The sequence below is a fragment of the Theropithecus gelada genome, chromosome 14 (genome assembly GCF_003255815.1).
Source record: "Theropithecus gelada isolate Dixy chromosome 14, Tgel_1.0, whole genome shotgun sequence".
Classification (NCBI taxonomy): domain Eukaryota; kingdom Metazoa; phylum Chordata; class Mammalia; order Primates; family Cercopithecidae; genus Theropithecus; species Theropithecus gelada.
In genome coordinates this window covers 52,609,988-52,624,608 of record NC_037682.1, presented here as the reverse complement: position 1 = coordinate 52,624,608, position 14,621 = coordinate 52,609,988, and the positions used below count along the sequence as shown (strand labels likewise).

General features: G+C 42.6%; 1 protein-coding gene across 3 annotated transcripts in view; it reads left to right on the top strand.

Annotated features, from left to right (window-relative positions):
* The window catches only part of TEAD1 (TEA domain transcription factor 1), a 273,397-nt gene that overhangs the window by 186,506 nt on the left and 72,270 nt on the right, over positions 1–14,621 (top strand). For 2 of the 3 annotated variants that reach the window (XM_025356169.1, XM_025356168.1), the window contains exons 3-5: positions 3,879–3,943; positions 6,321–6,383; positions 6,473–6,535. In XM_025356169.1, the coding sequence (XP_025211954.1) occupies positions 3,879–3,943; positions 6,321–6,383; positions 6,473–6,535 (191 nt within the window). The remainder of the gene's footprint in view (positions 1–3,878; positions 3,944–6,320; positions 6,384–6,472; positions 6,536–14,621) is intronic. The other variant, XM_025356170.1, reaches the window with a different exon arrangement.

Below are 14,621 nucleotides of genomic sequence, written 5' to 3'. Positions count from 1 at the left end.
TAAGACGAGCTTTTAATGAAATAATGACTGCAGCATAATGCCCAGGCCACAGTACTCAGTAAGGACCTGTTGAAGTCATAATTTTTAGAAGTCACTGAACAACAGGATACGTTCTGAGAAATACATCATCAGGTGATTTTAGTCATTGTTAGAAAATCATCAGGTGTGCTTATGTAAACCTAGATGGAATAGCCAACTACACACCTAGGCTGCAAACCTGTGTGGTGTTACCGTACTGAATACTGTAGGCCATTGTAACACAATGGTAAGTATTTGAGTATCTAAACATAGAAAAGATACAGTACAAACATGCCGTTATAATTTTATGGGACCACCATCATGTATGCAGCTCATTGTTGACCAAAATGTCATTATGTGGTATATGATTGTACTTCAGTCAAAGTATGAGTTGACACTGTTTAACTTTAAGGGGTGCCATTTGTATAGGCTGTGGTACAGAGTCAAATAGGGCTGTCTTGGATATTGATTTTATTCTTTCAACCCCAAGTGCCGCAAGAAATTGAAAATTAGTTCTATAGGTTTTGTGTCACACCCATCAAGCTATTCTGTCTGTTTTCCCAGAAAATAAGCAAGTTTGAGGGTAGGCGACATTTTTGTCATCTGGACAAAGTTCAGACGAAATTGTATGTAATACAGAGCGGTGGATCTGTTTCACCTTGGCCACTCAAATAGCCCTGAACAGGATGCACAGTGAGGCCCCAGGCTAGAGGATGCTTGGCTTGTCTGCAGACATTGTCATTTAGCTCTGGCTTCTGGTAATTAGGTACTCCTAGCTGGGCTCTGCTGTCAGCAAGCCTTCGAGACAAATTGCAAAATCTGTACAACCATCTGAGAGATGGAGAAGTAGATGCAATGACACTACAGGGGATATTGGTAGTTCTCAAAAGTTTGAAAGAGAATGCTTGGAAAAGCAATCCTCAAAACTGAATTTAGAGGTCCTTTTCCTGTGGTAAAAGGGTTCAGTCACAGAAGCAGGATCTGAGAAGATCTTGCAGGCAAGAATGATAGACTGAATCTAAGGGGATGAAATGGAGTAGAAAAAATGTAAGGTTCTGTTTTGAGGTCTGAAAATCTCAGCTATGCATTAAAAAGACTGGAAACAGGGGTAGGGACTATCCAAAGAGGAACCCATATGAAAAAGATCTAGGAGTTTAAGTTGGCATATATTGATAATTTATTGTGCTCCTTAAAAATTTAATGCAGTGTTTGGCTGCATTAACAGAGGTAGAGTATTTAGGATGAGAGAGGTAATAAACTCACTCTGATGCTGTGGCAGGAGCACTGCCACACTTCTGGACTTCAAGCTTTGAAAGGAAAACAGACAAAGGATGGTCACAGGATGGTGTGTGGGAGTGTTCCAAAGCTTGTCAGATAACAAAGGAACACAGAAGGTTTAGCTTGTGTACAACTCTAGGAGGACCTGAGAGCTGCCGGTAATATCTGAAAGGCAGTTATATAAATAAAGGACTGGACTTCTTGTTAAGAGGAACAGGAAGGATCTGGGATGAAAGTTAAAGCAGACCCCCTAAAGAAGAAGGGTCTTCTTATTCGTAAATATGTTCTAAGATAGAATGGGCTACTTCCTCAATTTTAGAAGTGCTGACTTAGGCTTATAAGGACTTAGACTTTCAGGAATGGGAATGGATGACCTAGGGATACTTTCTAGCCCCAAGATTTCATGATTCCTTTGCCTTCCAGTGATGACCATGTCCTGCACAGTCCCAATACTGGCAGGTGGTGGACAGAGCCATGACTATAGGACATTCCAGGCAGCGATGAGAGAGTCTTTGGAATTCTCAGACAAGATTTCCCTAAGGACATTTTGATGTTGGTCTTCAGTGTTTCCAGTTCTTTAGTCTGCTAGGGAAGATCTGGGGGATATGGTCACTTCCTTTCAGCAGAGGCTGTGTTATTTCCTTATTCATTCTTTTCTCTGTGCCCAGCGGTGTGCTAGGTGCTAGGGGTACTTTGAGGAAGAAGACAGAGTTCTTCCTCTCTTCAAGTATGCAGTATACCTGGGAAGAAGTGAGGCAGCAAAACTCAAATTTTACAACTAGCTATAAAGTTATAAATACTGTTACAGTTTGGGTACATCCTAGGAAGGAGAAGTGCAGTTTGTGCCACCATGGGGGTGTGGAGCAAGACAACCAAACCTAGTTGGGCAATTAGAAAAGACTTCCCCAAGGAAGTGACATCCAAGTGAGGCCTTGAAGGAGAAGTAGCATTTAGCACAATTGTCTCAGGCTGGTAAAGCACTTGAGTGAATGCCACAGCAACGGGCTTCAGACTTGTTCTTGACCAAAGGAATTTTTCCTTTTTTTTTTTTTTGAGACGGAGTCTCGCTGTGTCACCCAGGCTGGAGTGCAGTGGCGCGATCTCGGCTCACTGCAAGCTCCGCCTCCCGGGTTTACGCCATTCTCCTGCCTCAGCCTCCGAGTAGCTGGGACTACAGGTGCCCGCCACCGCGCCCGGCTAGTTTTTTGTATTTTTAGTAGAGACGGGGTTTCACCGTGTTAGCCAGGATGGTCTCGATCTCCTGACCTCGTGATCCACCCGCCTCGGCCTCCCAAAGTGCTGGGATTACAGGCTTGAGCCACCGCGCCCGGCCCGACCAAAGGAATTTTTCACAAGGATGGAGCTGAGCTGATACAAAACCAGCCAACAGTAGTGCTATGAAATGGTGGTTTTCCGTTTACTGTATAAAGTATGTAGAAATAATTTCAGTTCCTGGTATTTAGAGCAAGTTGAAGTCGTAAATAGGAGCTGCTCAGAAGAACCCATGTCTTGTATGAGTGATTTTTATTTCACATGGTATCTTAGTAATACATTTCTCTGCTTAGCTTCTGGGGATATTTTTTCCTATTATATTATGATTTTCTGAAGTCAGGTTATCTAAGACTTCTCAGTTTCCTTGTGGGATACGGATAAAAGGTTTTTGTTTATACTTTTGGGCATCGTTCTTTCCCCAACAGGTTATATGACTTGGAGGAGATTGAGTCATTTTTTCACTGACTACCTTTAGAGGATGTCTGCTTTCGTACGGTTAGCTTCTTGTCATTGTAGGGCTTCCATGGCCACAGCAGCTCATTCATTCTCTTGTGACTGTGATTCTAGCTGGAGTTAACTATGAGTAGAAACTTGAATGAGAAGGAAAATGAATATGAACGTGAATATGAAAAATCAAAGACTAGAAGAGAACTGGGTTTATTCCCAGACTAATCCTTGTTTGTATTTATTGCTTATTTGAGTGAGCCACCACCCATTTCGGTATCAGCATACAAACAGATAAAAAGGCACATCTTAAAAAGATAAATTTCGGCTGGGCGTGGTGGCTCACGCCTATAATCCCAGCACTTAAGGAGGCAGAGGTGGGCAGATCACGTGAGGCCGGGAGTTCCAGACCAGCCTGACCAACATGGAGACACCCCGTCTCTACTAAAAATACAAAATTAGCCAGGCGCAGGATTACATGCCTGTAATTCCAGCTACTCCGGAGGCTGAGGCAGGAGAATCACTTGAACCTGGGAGGCGAGGTTGCCATGAGCCAAGATCGTGCCATTGCACTCCATCCTGGGTGACAAGAGTGAATGAAACTCCGTCTTAAAAGAAAAAAAAAAAGAAAATATAAATTTCTATTCTCAGATGCTGGTCTAAGTTTAAATTTAAATGCCTTTCATCTTAATTTTTCCTGGTAAACATTTTTGCAGACAATTGTGCTGTTTTATTTTTCTAGCATTAGTAAACACATAGTTGTAATTTTAAAATTCTTGATTCTGAATTCTGTTTCTTGCTTTCAGGGGCTTTGTTGGTTTGGCTTTTTGGTAACCCACCTCATGGTAAATTCTTCTATCTTTCAGGTAGGAATGAATTGATAGCCAGATACATCAAACTCAGGACAGGCAAGACGAGGACCAGAAAACAGGTAAAATAACCCACCTGGAAATTGTGCATGTCAGCGAATGGCCCACAAAGGCATTTTGGCTGCAGTGGCTGGCTATGCTTTGGCTCCTAGGAGCCCCCAATTTGAGTTCCCTGTAAGGACGTCAGTGTTGAAGGTATTTTAAATTGGCTCAGTTTTCACTGTTCATCATTTCAGTGACCCTTTATTATGTGGTCTTACAAGTTCCTTTTATACTCATGTGGGAAAGTGTCACTGCTAAGGACAGTGTATGAACTGCTCCTGTGTGGTATTTCAAAGCTAACATTTCTTTCCCAAAATGTGTGCCTGCGAACATTGCAAAAACTGCAGGTGCAAATGCACTTGCAGGTCATGAAATTTTGAGATTTTGTGCATTGTAAAATCCTGGAACGATTATATATTAATCATAATTTCAATGAAAAAGTAACACCAGCAGCCTTGAGTACTGGCCTTAATGTAATGCTAAATGATGTGAGTCCAGGGAACTGTTGCTTTTTAAGCGATGGCTTTTTGTCAGTAGCTGCTGTGACTGAAATGAAGTTACAACTTCAATACCTCTGTGCAGAGCAGTATCAGGAATTCTCTGCCCTTTGTCAGAGTTCTGCCTTCCCTCGTTCTTTCAGATGTAAAACAGCCCAAATCTCTGACATGAGCCAGTTTAGAATTGGAACGGATGAGAAATTAGTGTTTAAAACCAAAAAAAGAAAAGAGGGGGGAAAAAACCCAAAAACCTCATGGGTGAGTTGTTAACAGAAAATAATTATTTTTTAATGTTGATTTATGCTGAATGATACGGCATGAACCTTAAAAACTGTAATCAGACCAAAAAGCCAGCTAAACTGTGGTCTCATTAAGATTGAGCAGCAGATTTCAGTTCTCTTTCCAGTGAGGAATTGTTTTCATGAGTGTTTATAACGGGGAGAGGCTCTTCCCCAGGAATGCTACTTGTGCCACAGCCTGGGAGCCTGGCTGCTGAGTCAGCACAAAGAGAAGTGGCCTCCTGCCAGCGCACAGAGGCAGCGCATTGTCTGTTTGGGGGATGCTAGTGGCCCTCATCAAGTCAGAGAATCACAGAAGAACAAAATTCGGGTGAAAACAAGTAACAGCAGGAGCCAGATGGGAGGGGTGAAGAGGATGGGGGAGTTTCTGCTTCTCTGTACTTAAAAAAAGAAAAGTACCAAAGCAAATTGGAAAAAAAAAATTGAATAATTTAAGCTCAAAGACAAAGTTAAAGATAAAAGGACCGTTTATTATAAATCCTGTTTTAGAGCCGCTGGAGAGTTGGAAATGGGGTAATCACCACACAGTCTGAGTTGCTGAACTTTTAAATGGAAGGTTCTAAATTTCAGAAACCAGTGGATCTAATCACCTATATACTGACGGTGCGGGACCTGGGCTGTCTGCTGGTCTGTGAGCTCTGGTCATTTGCCCGGTGACCCTTCACTGAGGGACTCTTCTAAATTTAACCAAGTCCCACTGAAAGAGATGCAAATTTCAGTGGAATCATTGTGTTTCAGAAGCTGGGCTTGGCTACATTTCCACGCCCCGGCGTCCTGGGGATGTTTTTAGGCAGCAGTTGGTGATACCTCTCCAATGTGAATTTGTTGTTCAGCAAATCCATGTGGTTTTCAACCCAGATTTTTAACAGGATGGCTGGCTGGCTGTATTCACACATTTCGCTTTGTAACAATATGCAAATCCACTTGGCGCCCAGTCAATACCCAAAAGAGTTGAAGGATTAAAGATATTTATAAGGGCAAAAAAAAAAAAAAAAAAAAAAAAAAAAAAAAAAAGCAGCTCTGCTAACTGGGTCTTTCCATTTCTCTTTGAGATCTAATTTACATGTCAGTATTATTTTAACATTTGCTACAGAATCCAGAGCTCTTAATGAGATCAGAATACAACTGACAGCTTCAGCTTTTTGATTCTGCAGAATGTGCTAATTTATGGATAGTCTCTTCTAAATTGAGAAAAAGGGATTTTCCCTCCTGATACTGAGAAGCTATAAATATTTTCATTTACCTTTACCCCCACCTTTTTAATTTTAGAATGAAAACAGCCCCTCTCATCCCTCCCAAAATTAGTTTTTCCCAGTGCCCATGATTTCTCTCGATGGGAAAACTAAGATGAGTCTTAATTTTCATCCTGAATCAAGTCACTGCAGTGATGACCCAGTATGAAAAGCTTAGAGCAGCGCTGGGGGCTTGTGTCTGGCTGGGACTGTGTATTCCTAACTGCAGAGCTTTGTTGAGATGCAAATAACCACCCCCCCCAACCCCACCCCAAAACCCTCCCAAAGAGTAGCGATTTTATATTTGATTTCCTTTTTTTGTTTTGTTTTGTTTTGTTTTGTTTCCCCTCATAAACCCGAACAATGTAGGTGTCTAGTCATATACAGGTCTTAGCAAGAAAGAAAGTTCGAGAAATTCAAGCCGCCATTAAGGTACGTCTGGCTTGCCCACTTGTAGGGGGCTTTTCATCTCCATGGTTACAGGCTTTTCCTTTGTTTTCCTCCCTTCCCCTACCCTGCAGGTGTCTAGTCACATTCAGGTTCTTGCCAGAAGGAAATCTCGTGATTTTCATTCCAAGCTAAAGGTATGCGCTTTTCTGCTTTTTGGCTTGTGGTTGCTATGCATCTCACTTCCTGTTTTCCATGGTGACTGGTGAATGCCTGGTGCTGGGATTCTCGTAACCTAGTTTCCTTGCATGTGAGAGCTGTTTACATTTCTTTGTGTTTAATCTCTCTGTTTCTGTACTAGCCTCACATTAAACTCAGTGTGTGCGAGCGCGTGCGTGTGTTTGCCTGTGTGTGTGTGTGTGTGTGTGTGTGTGTGTGTGTTCCTAATAACAATGCAAATGCAGCAGAGAGCTCTTCTTGATAACTTTTCAGCACAGAAACGTGATTTTTTTTTTTTAACCTTCAGATGCCCACCAAGCAGCCCTGGGCTAGAAAAACTTAAAAAAAGAAAAGTCCAGAGATGCAAAATTGAGTAGAAATTCTTTAGAATCATTTCCAAAGTGGTCATGAAATTACCTTTTTAAAAAATTTAGAAATTATTTTAACTCATGCTTATGATGTATTTTTAAGAAGACTTATAAAAAATACGTCTTTTTCATGCATGTCTCTTCCTGCAGAGTATTTTCAGCGAGATTTCTTCCACATTGCTTACTACTGTTTTTTAAGTGAACGGCACTCTTAGTAAGAGAGAAATCTGAGGAGTGGCCTTTAAAAAAAAGATAGATCTTAGAGATGGAAAAGCTCTTGATCAAACCCATTTGCAGTTTCATTTGTACTTGAGTTCACTTACATGTTTTTTTTTTACTTGTACCTCATTTTTCAGTCTCAAAATATATTTTATAGGAAAAATGGGGGCATTGATAATTTTTTATATACAGCTTCTTTCTTTTTCCCTTTATAAAATTTACAATAAAACATACCTGACTTTTATTTTTCTATAGTGCCCTATTTTAGAAATGCGAAGGGATTATAGTTTGCAAGGAGGAGCCTTCGTTTATAATAAAAATTGATTTTGGCCCATATTGATAACTTTCCCATGTGCCTTTTTTGGTTCTGTTCTGATATTTTTCTATACAGTAATTAAATTTGTGGTTTTGTTCTGAACTAAAAAACAGTACAGTTTCACAACACTTGAGTGGTGAACACTGGGACTCTTCCCAAAGTCCTTCTACTTTTTTTTATGCAAACAAGGCTGGCTGTGGAACAGGACAAGTGATTAGGAAGGAGCATTTGGTGTGCCCTCTGCAGTGGGCAGCATGCTGGCTCGCTCGCACGTGTGGCTGATGGTGGCTGGCTTTTAGCTGCACTGGCTGAGCAGTTGGAAGACTAAGATAACTTTATAGATCCTGCTTTTTAACCAAAGGTGCAATACTCTCTATATGGATGTAACTACCCCAGTGTTTGCTCAAGTTCTGACTCTGTTTCTAGTTTCTCTGAGCTAATGAATTAATGATGTACAAAGAAGTTTACAGATAACAATGTTGTTTCCATCTGTGATGATATGAATTGCTGTATTTCTGCACCGTCTGTGTGGTTCCTGTGGACTTACTAGGCACACAGCCCTAGACTGAAAGCCCTATAGGTGATGAATAAAGCTCTTCTGTTCAGAAGGGATTCCCATGGGATATAGGAAGCAGTCTTTTTCTCACTTGGTGAATTTTAGAGTTTTCTTCCATAGAAACAGTTTTTCTGTTGCTTTATACATGTACATATGTAAAAATACACAGCTGTATTGATGTTTGTTTCTAAAAAAAATTAACAATAATAAAAAAGAAACATTCCCTTGACTTTCAGCTCTGGGCCACTCTCTTTTGGGGCAGGCACAAGGAAGAGACAGAAACAGAAGCAGTAGGATAGCAACTGGCTCAGCATTTAAGCTCCAAGAACCACCTCCGTCTTCTTGTAGTTTCTTCCCTTCTTTCCTACCATATTGTTCTTGGAAAAATGGAGTCCTTTGTTTTTCCATCTGCTAACACCAACTGAGTGTTCCAGGCATGGTGCTCACTGTGATGGGCAGTTAACAGCCAATCTCCTATTCAGGGAGCTGGCCGTGTAAATGGGAATGTAAACTAGAGGAGCACTTTGGGTAAGTGTTAGCAGGAACAGCCGAAATGAAATGTGGGGTGCAGGGATGAGCTTCCTGGGGAGTTTACTGTTACTTTTGGGAATTGAAACAGGAAAGACAGCCTAATGCGTGCTCCCTCATTTAAGCTCACTACAGTATTCTGTTTTTGGGGCATGATATTGAGGAAACGGGGGCTGAGAGAGTATAATTGACTAGTCACAAAGCCTTCCTAGTAAGTGGTGAAGCCAGGATTTGAACTCAGATCTTTTTGCACCCTAAACGAATTTTTTTTTTAGGTAAAATTTTATCTAGTGGAGGTGGGCAAATGTTTTCAAGCAGAGGGCTTCACGCCAGCACACTGTACCTAACCTGTCATCCCTCACAGTCTTTGGGGCTGGGCATTCAGCCTTTGCTACCAGCCCTTCACTTGGCATCCACATTTTAACTTTGAGCCCTTGGTCAAAATGTGGACTTAATTTGGGTTGGTGCTGTGAGGGTCATCAGTAACTGGGGGGATGATATGGTCCTGGAGACAGAACTGCTTGTCACTACTCTGAGGGCATTAGGACAGTCACAGAGAGGGAGGCTGGCTGTCACCTGCTTGCAGGAGTTGGTGCTGCTTTCATTCCCTCCATGAACATTTTATCTCAAAGACCACATACTTAGCCTTCCTAACCAGCCATTACCAGGATATGGGCTCAACTCTGTTGGTGTCCCAGCTCCATCCATACCCCCTTGTTCAGCTCTGGAGTCTAATAGCACATTTGTGAGGAGGCAGGGACAAGCATCTTTACCAAGGTCATCATGGGGTCAGGCTGATAGCCGTGGTCTTTTTGGCCTCACATGCTAGCTAATAAGATAAACTCGCTACAGAAAATTGAGGTCATCCCAAAAGACAACAAGGATAGCTTCTGGGTGGGTGGGGAGCAGGGGGTAGTGGCAGGAAGTATCCAAGCTTAAAATAGACACTGTGCTTTGCCTGGGAAGATGTAGAAAGGCCTCCTGGAGCAGGTGGCTGGTGGCTGACCATCCCAGTAACTACCCTTGCAGGCACTGCCGTAGCCAGGCTGGTCACCACTTCTCCACAAACTCAGACATGGAAGGGGTAGACAAAGGTCTGTGCTTCTCATTTGAAGACCAAAGCCAGGCTTGCATTTGTCTGTCCCTCTGTGGAGTTGGAAAAGTGGCTTACCCACAATGGAGGCCACTGCCAGGTGTGTCTTCCTTGTGAACCTTGTTGCTCATAAGCTTCTCTTTACTCCAGGGAAGGATGTAGCAGAGTTCTTTGGGCTGGTGTTTTCTAGCCTTTTTAAAGTAGCAAAACTCATGTTTCTAATTGAAACTTTCTCTCTCAAATCCTTAGTAATGGCCTCTTGGGCTACTCCATTGAATCAGGTTTGAAAAACCACCTGTTATAGGCAGAAGGAAAAGGAGGTGTCTACCTCCTATGCTGTCCCTTCCAGCCTTTACAGACAGCTCCTGTGTCCCATTTAAAGTCCATGTTTTTAAGTTCTGTAGTTTCTAAGTTCTGCCATGTTCCTCGGAAGAAAACAGACTCCGGGAGAGAGTGGTCATTTTGATGTCACATTGACAGATAAGTCATCCTAGCTACAAAAGTTACTCTTCTGGAAATCTGTTAGAATAAATTCTAAAGGTCAGCTTTATGCTTCTGCTAATTGGCAGTTGTTCTCAATGTGCTGTTTGTGTACTAGATCACCCCCAAAATGTGTAGACTTAAATTTTAGTAAAGAAAAAAATCATTCTAGTGAAAGTCTAAGATTACTACATAGATTTGAACTTGAAAGGCATAGGAATGATTACTGAATTCAGTCCAGTGGTTTTCATTGAGAACCCAAGTGTGTTCTAGGTCCTTTTGTAGATGTTGGGCAGTAGAATTGAATCCAGAGTTTGTGTTCTTGAGGAACGCTGAAATTTTCTGTTATTTTTTCCAGTGGGTATCCACAGCTAGGGGGCTCTGCAGTAGAAATTAAACAGGATAGTGCAGAGGCTGACCAAGTGAAAAGAGTGATTCATTCTGAGAGTGAGGGAATTAAAGAAAGCTTCATGGAGAAGTGTCGTTAGAACTAAACATAGTTGAAGTCAGAGAATTTCCATAAAGTTGGGACTATCTGGGGGACGATGAAGAACATTGTGTAGTTGGGAGCATACGGAGGGAGGTAAGACTGGAGGAGCCTAAGGGAAGGGCCCTTGATCATCCCACTGAGGAGCAGGGATTCATCTGTGGGCCTCAGGGCGTACACAGGGCTCATACAAATTAACACTCTGAAAAGACCTCACCAGCCGGGTTTTGCAGGATAGCTAATAAGAGGGAGGCCAAGCCGGAGTCAGGGAGGCTAATTCCTGGACTGCTTTAAGAGTGGGGAAGAGAGTCGCAGGCCAGGACCAAGGGCCAACCCACACCCTCGGGGCTGCTCCGTGGCACTTAGCACTCATCCTTGGCTGGCTCCCCACTTCAGTGCTCTCTGCCCGCTCTGTAGTCTTTTCTACTCTTTGTATTTAAAGAATAAATTATAAGTTCTGTCCTTATGAAGTCTGAAAAGTGCTCTCTGCCCGCTCTGTAGTCTTTTCTACTCTTTGTATTTAAAGAATAAATTGTAAGTTCTGTCCTTATGAAGTCTGAAAAGTATTGTGTGCCAGAATTTTTCAGAAAGATTTTCAATAGCAGCATTTAAAAATTAACTTATTAAAAGTTGGGTTTTCTTAATAGTAATTAACTAGGAGTGCATCAAAATTAACTATGAAGTTTTTGTTGCAAAATCTTAAATATACAAAATTTAAACAGTACAGAGAATATCATATTAAACACTTATGTTTATACTATCTGGAATTGATCATTTTCATTATGTAAGTTTTTTTTTTTAAATGAAAAATCAAGTGGCAAACATTATTCTGTACTTTTTCCTCTACCTACCCTCCTTCTTCAACTAAAATTAATCTTTCTTTCCTACCACCCACAGTGTCTTTCCTTGCCATTTATTTCCCTTAGAAAATCAAATGCAGTGAAAACTCTCTTCTCTTTTTGCTCCTAGATTTTTGCCCATTGTCCTTTTTTTTTTTTGAGACAGAATCTCACTCCATCGCCTGGGCTGGGTACAGTGACGCCATCTCGGCTCATTGCAACCTCCGCCTCCCAGGTTCAAGTGATTCTCCTGCCTCAGCTTCCCAAGTAGCTGAGATTACAGGCACCTGCCATGACACCCAGCTAATTTTTATATTTTTAGTAGAGACGGGGTTTCACCATGTTGGCCAGGCTGTTCTCGAACTCCTGACCTCAAGTGATCTGCCTGCCTCAGCTTCCCAAAGTGCTGGGATTACAGATGTGAGCCACTGTGCCCAGCCGATTTTTGCCCAATTGTCTACCATGAATTTGTGCAATAGCCATTGGCACCAACATGAGACTTTTCCTCTGGAATTTTTAGCAGCTTAAGTTAAGATAGACTCGGCCAACAATTTGCTTACCTTGGATACAGACCATGACTGCAAAGGAGAGATACGAGGTCCAGGAAATATAGGGAATGGTTGAACTAGAAAGGGAGTAATGCGAGGAGACAGTGAACCAGGAGCAGAGAAGCTGGGATAGTAGAGACAAGGCGCCAGTAGATTGAAGCTGAGGTTCAAGAGCTTGGTAAGATGGAGAACAGAAAGAAAAAAAAAAGGCATTTGTGGCCAGAGCATAGTAATTTTGGAAATTAAATTTATACATGCAGAGTTGTGGGGATTTTCTCTCCCCGGTCCCCCCCCGCAGTGAGGTTGGGGCATTTTCAAAATGTCTAGGACAAGGCTGGGCACGGTGGCTCACACTTGTAATCCTAGCACTTTGGGAGGCCGAGATGGGCAGATTGCCTGAGCCCAGGAGTTAGAAACCAGCCTGGGCAACACAGTGAAACCCTGTCTCTACTAAAATACAAAAAATTAGACAGGTTATGGCAGTGTGTACCTGTAGTTATAGCTACTTAGGAGGCTGAGGCAGGAGGATTGCTTGAACCTGGGAGGTGGAGGTTGCAGTGAGCCGAGATTGCACTGCTGCACTCCAGCCTGGGTGATAGAGCGAAAGACTGCCTCCAAAAAAAAAATATATATATATATTTTATTTTATTTATTTTTTATATATATATGTCTAGGACAGAAGCTAGGGTACTAACTACAGGCCTAGAAGAGAGCTTAGCTTTGAAGGAGTTGTTTCTTAGTGATGGGAGTGCTGTGTGTTTGCCTCCTACTCGGACAAAACCCTTTTGATCCACTGCTCTCAAGGGGGTAGGTTTTATAGATGACCCACAGCCCGTAGCTGGGCCTGAGTCTAATTCTAAAGCATAAGATGAATCCGTGCAGTTGCAGTGTGAAAGAGGCTTCTAGGCCTATGGAATATCCATTTAAGGACCCGAGGATGCTGAGTTAGAGGTCTCCCTTGGACCTTGCGTCACCAGCTGCAGAGACAGCAAGGTCACCAACACCAGCTTTACCTGTTGTCTTCCATCTCGCCCTTTCCCTTAGTTTAGCCCCTACTGGCATCTCCAGTGGAGTAGTGAGAAGCAGCAGCATGTCTGAGGATTAGCTCACAGCCTTAGAAATTATTCTCTACTTCGAATTGTTTCACTCACCATTAATTCATCAAAAAGTCATTAACTGTTCTTTTAAGCTCTAGGAATTTATTATCCTAGCATGTAGAAAGAATGCAGAAGCGTTCTCTATGTGTTAAGCAGTCTTTTTCCTACTCAGAGTTTCTTTATAGAGTTCCATGCCTGAGTCTCTTTCTCTGTATGTTCAGTCGCCCTAGGAAGTTGTTCAGACCCCGCTCAGAGTCCTTCTTTCCCCATTAGCAGCAAAAAGGCAATCCTTTCTTGCTGTTTGCAGAAGCTGTGGCAGCCACAGCCAAGGTCTGGGAAGCACCACCACACTGTGGGCCATCTCCATCTTCCCATGAAGATGGACCACCTCTGGTTCACTTCTCGAGTGTGTTTGGGTGAGTGTATGACTCGGGACAAAACTAAGAGGAAAGGAAGTCTTCGCCATGCCCTCCCCTCAGCAGGAATACATCTTATGCGGTAGATGTATTCATGCCAGGCTCTGGATGTGTACTGAAGAAAAACCTGTACTTGCTGACATTGCATCATCCCAGTAGAGCAGAAAAAGACCTGAGCCCCTCTGATTATGTCCAGTCGCTGGTGACTAATTTATGAGCTACATGTGCTCCCCCGGGGCCATTTTCTTGTTCTCGCCCTGGTGGCCTTTGTGATTTGATTTCTGAACAGGCCATTCTTTCCAATCTGCTGTTCCTTCCAATAAGCAGAGAGCTTAAAGTTCAAATTGTTGATTTAATTCTTTTGAGTTCAAGAACTTCACTGGGGCATTGCTAAAGTCCACACTGCTGAATCATGTTTGTATCATCACTGATTCCATCCAGGAATGGGCCTGTCCACAGAGAAGGCAGACATGCTTCGCTTCACTCTGTGGTGCCGGTAAAGCCCCCTGAGCCACTCTGCTCCTTCAGGACGTGGCTGTTAGCAGTGCAGGAGGCAAGGAAAGCCTGAGGAACAACCTCCTTTGTCTGCGTCCGCACCAAGACACTTGGCCTTGTCACAGGATTTGGGAAATGATACAATCTTTCCTGGCATTTCCCAGTCTTCAGGGGGAGTTCTTTTGCATTTATGACATGTACCCTTTCTCCTCAAAGATATTTTTATTACCTTGTTTTTAATTTAACTGAACAAAAACTAAGATTGGAGACAATTTCTCAGGCTTCAGTTAGAACCACTTACCAACAGTGTGGTGATGGAGAAATTAACGATGGGAGCCAGAGCACTGAATATGTAGATAAAGATAATTCTGTGTGAACTGAGCCAGGTTTGGATTTTCTTTTTAAGGGCAACAGAAACAGCCTCATTCTACATTTTTATCTCTTCATAGAGAAAACCCATTGTTAATTGGCCTCCAATTTAGATAATGCCCTAGAGTGACATCAATCCGAAAGATTATCTAGTGAGGACTAGGGCTCCTGAGCATTTCAGGTCCCGAGCAGGATCCAGCCTGGAAAGCCAGTCCGTCACCTGGGCCCTGTAGACTGCAGGCTCACCCAGGGC